The sequence below is a fragment of the Seriola aureovittata genome, chromosome 20, assembly GCF_021018895.1.
Source record: "Seriola aureovittata isolate HTS-2021-v1 ecotype China chromosome 20, ASM2101889v1, whole genome shotgun sequence".
Lineage (NCBI taxonomy): Eukaryota > Metazoa > Chordata > Actinopteri > Carangiformes > Carangidae > Seriola > Seriola aureovittata.
The window spans coordinates 9290254-9305251 of NC_079383.1; the positions used below are offsets into that span (position 1 = coordinate 9290254).

Genomic DNA, 14998 nt, shown 5'->3' on the forward strand with positions numbered 1-14998 from the left:
AAAATAAATAAATATGTGTGCAGAGAGGCACATGATCTGTCCAGATGCCACAGAAATATGGCATGATGTAGACATTATCACACACCCTGACCGCGTGTGTTTTCCACAGCTTAAGCACCAGGAAATCATGTTTGGGGTCAGTGGAGAAGAATACAGCTTTTGCAGAAGAAACGGCGGTCTGGAATGTATATCTGTTTTGCATATTATTGTTCTACCACAGTGACATAAATGCCACTGTAACACTGGTGTTGTATGTTACACACAGTAGGTACCAACTATAATTCATGTCATAGAAGAGATGATCAATAGATGTGTTGCTGAATTAGACCTTTCATCTGACTGGTTTGGTTGAACCTTACAGCTGAGGTGAAAAAAATATCATCAAAATAATCAAATAAAAAAAACCCCTAATAACAACAAAAAACAAAACAAACCAAAAAAAAAAACAAACCAAAAAACTTGGTATGTACATTCAAAAGGCACACAGTATGAGATAGTTTACAGTTTTTTACATTTTATAAAGTGTATGCAAAGACATGGGCTGAAATTATATATATATATATTATTCTTTTGCTCCAGGTTTACACATAGGACACATACACAGCTGAATATACCTTCGGACCTCATTGATCAGAACACCAAGCTCTTCCAACCTCTACAAGGCATAATTATATTTCAACATCAAACAAAATGGTGCCATAAATGAAGTTAGGTAAATAGAAAATACGGACATGTATGCACAGACAGTAAATATACAAAACTTCATCAAAAGAAATGCTTTTGGTTTCCTTAAAGACAAAATATAAAGAAGAAAACAGAAAAGGTTTGAAAAGTAAAAAAAAAGCAGCAAAAGTGGAAAGTTGAATCCCTTTTATTTAGTTGGGTAACTTTAATTCAAATGAATGAGGCTGAGCTGCTCTCGCCAACTGTGCCCGAAGAGTTGCCCATCTCTACATGCAGCATAACGATCACCACAGCACTTCTCAGTACAAACTGTTTTATGTGAATACCTCAAGCTGAAGGCTACATAAATATAGAATTAGACAAAGTGTTATTTTTTTCTTTTTATGTTTCACTTTCACTCTCCAGCAACATCCCCAGGTTGGGCTGGCTCTAAGCAAATGCAGGCACTGCAGTTCCCTTATGATAGTTCTGCAAAAAGGTTTTCTTTCAACTTAAATCAGCAAATTGTGGAGCCGAGACCTAGCGGCATGTTTCTTTCCCCCAGAAATACTTGCTCCCAGGGATCAATTTGAAATTTAAATTATAGTGAAATGGTGTTTGTCATTAACAATCAAATATTTGAACCATTGAAATACCTTTGCCCCCTCTGCATCGGCACCCTCTGCCTTCATTTGGAAAATATCACACAGGGATTTGTTTTGATGATGAATCAAAAAGGTGGTGATACTCTCAGAAAATGTCCCATAAGAGAGAAACAAAAGACAGTCATCACAATTTATAGATTTATATAAACGTATTAATAATAAAATATTGAAACAAGTAGTTTCAATAGTTTGTTAGTAGTTGTGCTTTTCAGTTGTGTCAAACCAGCATCATGTTGCATATAAACTACTACAGACAGGAAGACGGAGTAAGCAAAAAGAAATCCAAAGAGTTGGGTAAAATACAGCCAGTAAGGTAGGACAAATGGAGAGAGAAGAGGTTCCTGTCATCTCTGAGTGGCAGCATCTCTGCTTAATGTTCATTAGGGGGCTGATTGAATTGGGGGGTGTAGCACTGTCACTGTTAATGGAATGATCTCTAATTGGGGCGCATTAGCTCTATAGGTTCTGGCTAGCGTCAAAGGCAGACAGAGGGGAAGATTGCAACATGAGAGTCTGAGACATCCAGTATTTTCCTCATTTTATATCATAGATGGACTGATAAAACTAAAAATGTCAACTAACTTCTTTCTTTTATTTTTTATGAGGACTTTAAAGGCTGCAAAGGCCAATGGCTCTCTCAGACCTCCATGGATCAGAAACATGTGTGTTCAATGTGTGTGGGAGAGAGAGAGAGAGAGAGAGAGAGATAATGTGTTATGTGTGTGTGTCCATATGCACTGTGAACCACACCCCAGGCTTATGATTGTCAATGATTTAAACATAGAGGTGAGGAGTAACTTCAAGGCCAAAGTAAGGTGTGTTCATGATAATGACGAGCACAAATGGCCACAATCTCCATCCAACAAGACCCAGAACTTGATCTATAATGGCTACCCATAAAAGAGAATCATCATCAATGAAAATGACAGGTTATTAAGATCCGATTTTAGGGGGGCTACAGCTTTAGTATGATAGGTTAGCTATCTATAAAATCTTTACAGCCTGGCCCTGAATGACATCAGTCCTGATCCCCATCTCCCTGCGCCTTGTGCCAGAGACACATGCTAATAAGCTCACAACCTTTAATTAAGCAATATGTGTAAGTAGGTGGTCATTATGGCCTGATTTGTGAGCCACTTCATTACACTGAGTACCAGCTAGCAGTCACATATTCAATACAAATCAAGCTGGCCTGAATATTATCCTGCTTAATGTGAGACCAATATTGATATTTTATCACTCGTGTTCTGATAAGTGACTTTTAGAATCTTCATTTTTCATTGTGTTGAGGCAACACTGAATACCTATCAACACACATTACAACACATTCTATAAGTACTGCTAAACATTGTTTATTAGGTTACATAGAGCTTATCAGTTCACATATGCTATTTATGTTTATTAAGGATGCACAAATAATATCATTTACAGCATTGTTTTTGGTTGTTGTTCTGATGGGTCAACCTTTGGGTTCCAACATATACCTTTTTGACTATATTAAGCATTTTCTTTCAGTCATGAAATTATATAGTTCTCACAAAGTACTACACACACACAGAGAAGAGAAAATATTCGACATACGTAGTGAAATTTACATTATGGAGTTTAGGTCAAACGGACAGTTGATAAAATAACTTACATCAGTTTAGTGTCCAACTAGCTCTGTCATTTCTTTGATGTTACTGGTCCAGGTCTTGCAGTGCAAAATTAGAGCCACAACCGCTTCTTCCTACTGGCTCAACACGATGGGACCCTGAGGGAACAAAACCCGATGAAACGGTGTAAAATCTATTAAGCAAACAGCAGGTAGGAAAGGTCTGTACAGGTAAAGGGGTCACATGTCTGTGAGATAAGGAGTTCTAAAAGTGTAGTTATTTTTGTGTGCTCTCAAATTTGGTGACTAAAATGTAAATAAATATAGTAAAGGTGATCAGGTTAACACTCACGGCCAAATAGTTTCTTCCGTTTGCGGAGCTGGTGTGGAGCACTTGCACCTTCCTTGCCCTCCCTCTGATTGGAAGAGCCGTCACCCGGGCAGGAAACCATCCTGGAAGCATTGTGCACCCCCTCTATGTCACCAATCACCTTCAGAAAAAAATCCCATGCATGCTACAGTCAGCGACACCCAGCTAGGCACATGAATGGAAGCTTAACAGTAATTGAACAGCACAGCAATGATAAAACCAAGTGTTTCAGGAGACTCTGGGGCCATAAGGTATCAAGCATCTCAAAGTACAGGTTGAACTTGGATGACAGTGACTGAGATTGGCAGAAGAAATTCTATTTCCCTCAAGGCTTGCGGGTGGTGTTGTCATGCATAGTCTCTACCTCTGCCTGGTGCTTAGAGTAAACTTGGAGGAGAAGCAGAAACGGAGACTATATGACACACTACCTCTTGTCCCGGAGGGGAAACGGTTTTCAAAACTTGGCCTACTTATGTACAGAGATTCGAAATATGAATATATATATAAATATCACTTTTTAATTATAACCCATGATAAAATGAAGTGCTATAAAAATAATATGGGTTTACCATTAATATATGAAGAAAATAAATGCAATTAAATTGTGCTGCATAAGAAATAACCAAAAACTTAATGCAATTATGGGTTGAGTCAAAAATACTTTGGCATTCTTTATACACATCTTCAGCTCTACGTTTCATCAAAGCAACATCAAGTAGTCATGTAAAAAATGTACACTGGCAGTTCTAAAGCTGCAAATTACACAGATTGAGCTACAATTGAGCAAACTTAAAAAATGTGCCACCGAGTGCTTCTTTGTCTAAAACTAGTATAAACAGGCCAGATAATTACAAGCGGTGTATTTTGAAGAAGTCCTCCTGCTAAGCAGACATGGCTGCCAGGGAGGCATTAATCTGCTCATGCAACATACAGTACATAGCCAAGGACATTCTCCTCTCCCTCTCTCCTTCTGTGTGTCTCTCATACCACATGAGCCACACATACCACTCCAGAAAAGACAGCCCACAGAGAGAGAGAGAGAGAGAGAAGGAGAGAGAGAAAGAGAGAGAGAATGACAGAGAAAGAGAGAGCACACTCCCTGTATAAATCATATTCATATTTCTGAGGGCTGCCGATGACCTCACGGCAAATGAAGCGTGGGTCCTTAGCTCCGCAGCGGCAATCAAATGTGTGGCAGAGTAATTACAAAAGAGGGATAGGAGGGAGAATTGATGTGGTTTGTCAATTAATGTTGCTGCAAGGTGTTTTCCAAAAGGTTAACTTCTTCATATTATCTACATGCTAAATTAGGTCAATATTGGTCTGGCAAAAGAGTTGTCCTCATGTGCAGATGGACGATGGGCTGAGTCATGGAAAACCAAGACAAAAGGCTCCTTGTTAATGAGAGATTTGAGAGCATATCGTCATGAAGAGGAGTCTCTTATTTGAAAGAGCAATCCTCTGTGCTCTTTCCAACTTTGCATCTGTCTGCTCTCCATCTCTCACTCTCTAGAATCATTAACAGTAAAATTATTATCACCATTATCATCATATTTATCAGTTTTGTCACTGTTGTTATAAAAATATAATCACTATAAGAAAAATATATACTAATACTAAATAATACAACATGCCATCCCTGGTGATATTAAGATAATTAAATAAAATACAATTTAAGTGTGAGTAAACTGCATACCTTTTGTTTCTACAAATGGTCAGGCACATCCTACAAAAAAAAAAAAAAAGAAAGAACGGGAAAAATAAGCAGAGCTGAAATTGCAGAGAAAAGTGTTTTTATTTATAGAAGTCGCTGGAGATGCTCATCATCAGCGTTTTTTCCGAGCCATAAATAATTTGCGGAGAGAGGTAATATTCAAGCTGGCAGAGCCTTAGTTGTGCATCTTTAATGGAAGTTTTACAGAAGCTAAGCCAGTTCTTGCATATGCTGCTGCTCCCATATGGAGAGAAGGAGACAAAAGGAGCACAGTTGGCTTGTCCTCTCTTTTCATAAGTCCATCGACACTTAAATGCTAGCCTGGGAGAAAAAGCGACACAGGGGGACATAAACCCACTGTGGTTTTAGGAGGGAAGATAATCACTTTGCCTGCATTAATTTCTTCATCAGCCATCTTGTTTCTTCAGACAGAGTGGTTATGAGGCCCTCTGTGAAGGTCCTAGGTTATATAGATGCATTTTCCTGCATAACAGTTGTTGTCAGTGGTGCATTTTGTGAGTTGGCAGCTGGGGAACATCTGTTTATAGGTAATGAGTATTTGAAATGCTGCAGCTCACTTTACCTGTAATGTCTTTTATTGGAGCAAACTGATGGGAACGTAGCTTTAACTTTTTGTATTGTTGTGATTCAGCGAGAAGATTCCTTCATTGTGGTCAATATTACAGATGCCTGCCTCAGGCACCAGACTGAATGAGAGCATATGATGGATCATTAATATTAACTTTCTTTAAACAGAATTCAATATGCAAGTCACTAAAGACTTCATTATTGCTATATTTTTTACTACACTCCCACTCCTTTAAACTTCATTCTTATTTCTAGCTAACGATGCAACACAGAAAGAAGCAAAAAAAACTTTAAGTCAATGTAGCTGATTCAATAATGGCTGAATAAACAATAGAAATATTTAGTTTCTCAAGACTCGCTCAGCCTCTCTCTCTAGTAAATCAAACAGGACACACCTCACTGTTCTGTTCCTTCCAAACAGTGTCTAACAGTGTCTATAGCTCAGGGCACTTCTTCCAGGACTTGCGTTTTAAGGCGTTCGTTTAGACAAATTTTGGGTGTAAATTAGTGGGTATTATGCAAAGCTGCTGGCCCCTGGAGCTGTGGTCATGTTAGTCTAAGGGAGGAGCAAGTCCTTGGGGGCATTGGTGTCCAAGACACTGCCTGTGAAAACAGGGCTCTCCGTCAATATTCCTTCAGTAAATGGAAACACACTTTTTCAAGTAGCAGGATTACCCTTTTAACTAACTGGGAGAGCAAATGGAGTTACATTATTACATAGTCAAATGAAGTTAAATATTTTTGTCAAAGTCATCCTGTTGCTTGAAGCACCATCTACATTGATCATCAAGATTTCAAAACAGAAAAACAAAGCTCAAACTATAAACTTCTTCTACTAATGATAACAATGAGAAAAAAACAAGGAAATGACCTGTTGTGTATGTTACATAGTAAGTAATATGTTGATAGTTTACAAAAAGGCCTTTGTGGAAATTTCAAATATACCTCAGCATATCTGGCTTAAAGTAAAACCAACTGCAATCATTTTTATTTCAGAATTACAGAAAGATTACAGAAATCATGCTACATAATGCTTATTGTAACAACATCACCATAAACCATGCTGTTATTCAGATAAGTGAATTAAGTAATAAGCCTATACAGAAAACCCATAAAACTACTTTAAAATGTCATAAATCTAAGAATAGACGGGAACTTCTATGCATTACTGTGGTCACTGCATCTTATAGTGCAGCCTTTTTTCTTTTTTCTTGTTGTATTTTTTAGCTATTTAATTTTTGTAGAAGTGCCTGCTTGGCTGTTATTTCTCTCAGAGGAGCTGTCACCTTACATCTGAAGGCCAGTTTGTACACAGCACCCTGTTGGAGTCTGTGTATCGCTGCCAGAATTATATAAAGCAATAATAAAATCAGCTCAAGTGTTCTTCGGAGTACTGGAGATGCCCTTTGGTGATCCCGGGATCTATACATAAACCCAGTCTATATATTCAGGGGAGGATTATTTTTGAATATGTAAAGTTGGGGTCCATGCTGTGAGGCGAAGGGGAATGGCATGGTGCTCTCTCGGCGACACTGTGCGTTGGTGTTATCGCTCCCCAATAGCAGAAAGTGAAAGAGGATGCCACCGGCATCTTTTGCAACTGGAAGCCCGTGTCTGTTATGTTACAAGGGACAGATATCAATACCCAAGGGACACAGTGTGTGAGAAAAGAGAGTAATAGAGAGAAATATAAAGATAGAGCATGGCGTGTGTGTGTTTTTCACATAGTAACACCTATCTTTCATTTAAGGTGGCCTCTATGAAGATCCCTTCACAGTTTAATGTTGATTTGGCAGGGTAGAAAAAGTTTCTCACAGCTGCAGTGTCAGGAATTTACTTAGTAAGCTGAGACTGTGTGTGTCTAGATTGTGTAGTAAATATATATAGGCATCTAATTTGTGTATTTTTCTTTTTGTGGGAGTTAAAGAGCTGTGTGTGTGTGTGTGTGTGTGTGTGTGTGTGTGTGTGTGTGTGTGTACGTGTGTACGTGTGTATGCCTGTGTCAATTTTTGCATGCTCTGTATATACAACTTTCCCTAGATGTCTTATCTGCACAGGTCTAGAGGCTATACACACACACACACACACACACACACACACACACACACAGTGTGACACCATACTATGCTGTATGTTTACTCACTTACTCACATAAGCTGACCATCACTCAAATTATGAAGAACAATTAGAACACAACAGTTCCTCAGAGCGAATTGTTTGCATATACTGTATAAACCCCTCCTAAATATGAATGTTTTTGGGATGGTCCAGGTTGCTCTTGGGGGCCTGAAAAAATGACTTAGATAAGTAGTGTGTCCTTTTTTTGCAGTTTGGAATTACATTTCATCATAAGTCATGACACCGTGTTGGACAGGATCAGGTACTAGGGTTTATATCATATGATACAAATTGTAAAAGGTGGTTACAGGCTGAAGAGATGGAGAAAAAGGTGAGTTTTGTTGAGTAAGTTTTAGGAGATACATGCACATGTTTAAATAAGTTTTGATTTGTTTTGCCGGGCAAGTCCCAGAATATTTTTTGTTAAAAAAGATGAAATTATTTAAAATCAGATTTTGCCCAAGGGAAAAAAATATTCCACTTTGTTTTTGTTTAACTGGCTGGCAAATGTCTGTAAATGTGGTTTATTAGACATAAATTGCTATTATTTGAAATTCAGATAACGTTCACTTGACATTTTCTTCAATTCAGACCTGTCCAAAGCCCTAAATTTTATAGGTGAAAATCTGTGTATTTTAATGCAGAACCAAGTCTTATGAATTGAAATAAAATATAGTATGGTATGATAAAAAAGTGAATATATTTGTTACGAAAATATTGTATGCAATATGTTGATATCACACCTCAATGATAGCTCCGTCCGATTGTCGGAGGAAGTGTCTGTATCTTTGTTTCAGCCCACTCTGGTACAGGGTGTAGATCACCACATGTGTGCTAGTCTCTGCCTCTGGTAGGGGTGCACCCTCCCTCAACGGGTCATCACTACTGGGTGTTAAAGAGCCGGGTAAGGGGTCTTCTGCTGTCCAGATGTAGTCGTGGACTACCACCTGATCAAACAGAGAAGATATTTGAACACACACACACACAAATGTAGGTAAGGTTTTTCACTCAAAAACCCAGCTGGAACATACTAAAATCCATGTGAACTCTACTAACCAAACTGCAGCACTATTAATTTTAGTTACATACAACTGCAGCCATCAGATACTGTAAGCACCAGTGGTGTGCAGTACATCAGCACACTAATTGCTAGTAACGCATGAGTCTAATGGGGCCTGATCTGTGGCTGATAAAGAGACAGGTTGTGTTTGCTATCATGCATACATATATATTATCCTGGTAGCAGGCTTGTTTTTGACTCTTTGTGTGTGTGTGTACACTGGGGAATCACACATCTGTAATGTGCTGCCCTAATCTATTAGATTGAGACGCAGGTAGCAAGCAGACCATATAACATGTTACGCAGGTCATATAACTCAAAGTCATCCATGTGTGTAGATCATGGAAGCTTTTCCCCTCTCTTATAGCGTCTGCTGGTAAAGGCTTGAATGCTTACTGATCACATGCATCACAGTAGACAAAGCAGTAAATCCATTGAAACAGTGTGTGTTTGTGGTTTTGCTGATGTGAGTTCATTGCCTGTCCTATAGGGGAATGTATAGGCCAAATTGCAAAGTTTACATTTCACACACACACACGCACGCACGCACACACGCACGCACGCACGCACGCACGCACGCACGCACGCACGCACGCACGCACACACACACACACACACACACACACACACACACACACACACACAATTAGAGTCAAAAAGAAGAGATAGTTTGTAAAACTCAAGGTGACCTTCTAATTGGCTGCGTAATTATGATTAGTCTAAAAATACAGATAAAGGAAAAAGGCTCATTCAGCAGGCCATGAGTGGCAGGGTCAAGCTGAAGGAGAGGTTTAATTTAATGGTGTATGGTTGTCACTCCACACTTACAAACAGTTAGCCAAACACAACTGTAGGCACTTCACCATGAAAACAATGAGCCATTATCACACTTGTAATTAGAGTCATTGCGTGAACCAGACAACCCCATGAGTTGGAAGGACCTCATTGTCAAAATGTCAAAAAGTCATGAGTGCAGAGAGACAGAGGACTAGCCAAGAACATTTAATGATGGTTTGTGTATGTGTTGAGGGGGTGGGGGGGCATCTCTTCAACAGTAATTCAGCTGCTCATTAGTGAAATTGCCTCAACTGCACCTTGCCTCAAGCTTGGCCTTGGTCCACACTGGGGGGAAACTGATTACCTGAATTCCTTCAGTAATCAGCACCTTGGCAAGGCAGCAATCAGTTTGTCTGGGTAGTGTGTGTATGTTGATTTGCTGCTTTCATTTATTTATTATTTGAGGAAACAGAAGTGGGAATGTGCAGAAAATCCTCCATCTCTTCCTCCTTGCTCATGATCCAGCACGAAATCACAAACATTTAAAGTCACGAATAAGAAAACATCCTTTCCTGCTCTACTGGCCATAGGATGTGTTCTTATGACCCAGCTAAGGCCCCAATCTGGGATTTGTAGGAACTGTACAGTGGTGATAGAAACACCATGGATTCAGCCTCTGTGCCCTTAGTCACTTTGGTTAAACACACCTGCTTAAATTCCCCTGTGTGGTGTGCATCTGTATGTATTTTGGCTTGCATAAAAATATATATTTATTTCATGTTAACCATGCCACCATCCTACGCTAATTAGCATGTGAAATCCAGTTGACAAGACTAGACAAAAGCCTGAAAAGGTGTTTGTGTGTTCAGTTTGGGTGATGCCATTTCATGCAATGCACCATGGCTCTCAGGATGCATCATTGCTATGACACAAAAAGGAAAGAGCATAAGAGGGCCTGTCTGCTCTACACTACTCTGTTCTGGTCTGTTGTGTTACGTTATGGTACTAGCCTGGCTTCTAGCCCTAGCTTGAGTGCTTCTCTCCACTCCACCATTGTTCCATGTGATAGCACTAAGTGACTGATTTAGGTTCAATGCCTGCATGGAGCAGACAGGCCAGCTGTGGGTTAAGCAGATAGCATTCAAGTGAGCTAACCCAATTCAAACCCAATCAAGCTGGGATTTATTGTTGGGGTCTGTATTTAGAAATCTGATAGAGTCTGCATCAGTCCCTTGACTTGCATCAAGAGAGACGGGCCTTATTTCCTTTAGCGGATGACTATAAATGGCAAACCATGTTTTCCAGCAGGGATATAAATTTCAGTATTTGTAGACATTACTGCAAATGCACATGGAGAATAGGAGCCTCCCTCCCAGGGACACAGGATGTGGGGATGGCACAGCTGCAGACATGGCTCCATGGTTCACAAATATAGTCTGTCTGTCTTTCTGGGAGAAGATGCGATTTCACACCTACCAAATCATACCATACCACAAATGAATGCAGAATAAAGGCAATCAGGACTTAAATACAGGCGCCTGTGGAAAGGTTTTCTTTTGAAAAATCCACTGTGACTTGTAATAAAATTTGACTGAAATGTCCATCATTTTTATTCAAGTGAGTGCAAATATACAGTCCGTCAAGACATGAATTTGGAATTACTGTTACTAAAATCATAGTTTGAGGCAAAAAAAATAGGCATCACTGCCTCCGACATAAGGATAAATAAACCACATTCTAAGATATAGTTTTGTATTATACTTAAAAAGAAAAAAACTGATTCATATTCACTTCTAAATTGAGATTTAAACTTCATCTAACAGCTAAAAAGAAGGCAGACAGTTTTCTGCTAATTAAGAAGTAATTTCCCACTGTGTGACATACATTTCTAGTAATAGCTTTGTCTGGGAATGGTACAGTGTATTTTATATATTTGTCTCACACGTCCTTTACCATCACAAGAATCAATGCCTGGCATTTTCCTTATATTTTCTCACATGTCAAACATAAACACACTGTCTAGAATTGACCATTTTTACAAAAAGAACATTTCCATTGTGACCCGATGTGGCATATCCCTGTCAAAAACCAAAACAGTAGGCAAACCTGACCTCTTGACCTTGCAGAAAACTTTGCCATTGCCAGTTTCAAAATGGGAACCAATCACAGGGTATGGTGGAATGCATTTACTTTTACAGATAGGCAAGCAGAGCTGAACATCAAACTAAGATGCTCCTTCTCGGCCACTGCGTTCTATCAAGGAATGTCATCTGGTTTTGCCATCCCTGCACAGAAGGCAATTCTCCATACTGTTCTTGGTTGTGGTTACCGGATGGTGGGACAAGCTACCAAGCAGGGCTGTCTCTTGAAGATACATCTCATCTGAGAGCACCTCCTCTCCTAACACCCTAACATGCCTAACTAGCACTTACTATTTACTTTTGGTTCACTTTACCTGATCTTTTTGCACTTATTGAATAGATGTAGTACTTAGTACTTACACTAAGGTCTCCTACTGCACTGAAGCTTTAATGTTGTCCCTCACTTGTAAGTCTCTTTGGATAAAAGTGTCTACCAGATACAGCTGCTCGATTATGGCAAAAATCAAAATCACAATTACTTTGGTCAATATTGAGATCACGATTATTCAACATGATTTCTTACTGACTTTGGAAAAAAGAACAGAATATAAAAAAAAATGAAACAAAACAAAAAGCGTTGTGTCTATGTAGTTATTCCTGTAATACATGATATAAGTTAAAGATATCTGAGTGTGTGATGAGCGACAGATGAGCTGCGAGCTAGTTGGTCGACAACTGTACATTACTCTCTCTGAATGTGATGGACTTTCACTGGATGTGTCCAAAGATCACTCGTGCTTCCATCCTTAAATGAAAAAGACTAAACCACACTTCAAAACGTTTAGTTCTCTCCATTGTCACTAAGAGCAGGGTCTCAGTGTGTGTGTACTGCACAGTGCTCCAAGGTGTGTGTGAGCGCTGTCCCGCCCCTCATACACAGGGTCAGAGAGAATGAGATGCAGATGAACTTCTGCATAGGAACAGCGAAAATGCATCACAGACCAATGTCTTAATCAGAAACGGAGTTGGTGAATGTGTAAGAGAACTTTTATGTTGCAATAACAAATCTATTTTCGTAATTTCAGGAACGAGAGCAGAACCAGTAATGTTGGATGGTTTTTGTACGGGAGATGAAATCTGTTGTGAAACAGAATGTGACATAATAATAGTTTTCTTTTGATTATTTTGTTTTTTTAATCATTGGAGGCCAAAATCATAATCAAAAATAAATTTGATGAATTGCCCAGTCCTAGTACCAAATGAGTAAATGTAATGTGATATATAATGTGAGCAATATCCTAACTAATCTCAGAATTGTAGAAGCTGAGTCAAGGACAGCTTGACAAGTACACGTTCGATATAACTAATCACTCGTAAAGGATCCCAGGATTATCCTCAATGCCTATGCACCATGGATGTATTATTAGAACTAGATACCAGATCAAAAATGGCGCCCGTTCATTTCTATAGAAGTTGCTCACCTGGCGCATACGCCAGAAAAGTTTCTGGCTTCCGGGTTACTTCCACGACATGCCGCCCACTTAATATGTGCAGTAGTGTCACTCTCATCGTGCCTCTGGGCTATGAGAACGAGCAAACGGCATTCTGGATCTGGCGCTGCATGTTCATAAATACTATGCTAATGGACTTCATGGAGGAGTAATAAGACTGCTACAGGACTTGCTTGGGGCTTGAAATCATTTATACAAATGACAACAGTAACAAACAATGAAGATAATGTTCTGAAAAGTAAGATGGTGTTAAACCAACGATCGTTGATATCACGGAAAATTCGTGTTGACAGTTAATTGTAATGTTAAAGGGAAAACGAGTCATTCAGTTAAAAGCTTTAGAGTTTAAAATCACTTTGGATTCAAAACAATAAATCATAATCGGACAAAAATATTTAGTTTCACCTGTTTTTTTTTTTTGCGTTTTTATTAGAAATTGATGATGCATGTGACAGATATTACAACTTGTCAGATAAAATTATCACAAGGGCTTTACTTTCTTACCTTTTTATATTGAAGCACATTCATATAGCACGTCTTCTACATATTCTTATAGGCCTACTAGTTATTTATAGTGGAGCATATCAAATAAAATGTGTTGATTTTGGTCATTATATACACTGGGATTTTGTCCATGATGATTTGTTTTACATCATCTTACCACTATGATCCACCAAAGCCTTTTTCCATTTTACTCGTATTTAGATGTATTTATTAATTAAGTCACTGTTACTTCATATTGTATACGTAAAATTTGTGCCAGGCTGCATGGTGTGACGCTGGTATGAATTAGTTCAATACAATACAATATTTCCACAAAACTGCAGAATTTCAATGTCCACAAATGTAGCTGTCACAGAACCCAGGTATTTTCTTTAAGTACATTACTGTCCCACATACTTGATTTGAAAAAGATAAAATAAATCAAAAACATATATTTGTAAAGATTTAATTTAAATGATAATGAATGCCATTGAACATTTAGCATATTGTATACTGAACACACGATGACGTGGGGAGTAAGAGAGACGATGATGAACACTTCCAGGACAGTTCTTCCCATCAGGGACCAGTGAGAGGAGGGGAGCAGGTTGCACCATCTCAGGCCACCACCGCCAACCCAGTGGACGTGAAGTCAGTTATAATTTTACCACACTGAGACAGTTTAAGCCATAAACTAAATGAATGTGGTTGCTGTGATCGGAAGACAGGCTGGTGAAGTAAAGTAAATTACATGGGCAATATCAGATCCTTTATAGGACAGAATGTGGTTCTGAGATATTAGGAGACTTTCATTTCAGTATTGTTCTAATTGCATGTTTTAGGTGGGAATACATGTAGCTTGCCCTGCTTACCCTGATGCCATTCCACTGCTAGAGAGCAAATTAGAAGTCAACAAAAGCCAAATAATGTATCCTGAAATCCACCATTTTCAAAATACTACCATGAGTGGGGATGGGGGGGGTTGCATAACTTATTAATAAACTAATAGGCTAGGCCCCAGAGTGAGTTACTCATAGGTATTTAATATTAAGCTTTTATTGGAAATGGGTATACATATGGGTATACATATAAGTAAGTGTTTGAACAAATTGTTTACAAACCAGCACATATGTGTGTGTGTATCCGTGTGTGACTAGAGGGAGGAGAGAAGGAGAAGTCTCCATGGGTAGATACTCTGAGCCAGGCTGGCAAATGTCCAGGACAGGAGCCTAAGGCGTGGGCACGTATAGACCTGTCATTCCTCCTGATCTTTAAATGATTGATCCAAAGTAGATAGCAATCATTCCCATTTGTGCACCCTCTCTTACCCAGATCTCCCTTCCTCTATCTAATTTTGCCTACCATTTGCATGTT

At 39.0% G+C, this 14998-nt stretch overlaps 1 protein-coding gene across 1 annotated transcript in view; it reads right to left on the reverse strand.

Moving 5' to 3' along the window:
• Nucleotides 1-2739: 2739 nt before the first annotated feature.
• The window catches only part of ofcc1 (orofacial cleft 1 candidate 1), an 89806-nt gene continuing 77547 nt past the window's right edge, over nt 2740-14998 (reverse strand). The window contains exons 21-23 of the mRNA XM_056365080.1: nt 8456-8659; nt 3275-3413; nt 2740-3081 (exon numbers count right to left, since the gene is read on the reverse strand). Coding sequence (XP_056221055.1) covers nt 3008-3081; nt 3275-3413; nt 8456-8659 — 417 coding nt within the window. The 3' untranslated portion in view covers nt 2740-3007. The remainder of the gene's footprint in view (nt 3082-3274; nt 3414-8455; nt 8660-14998) is intronic.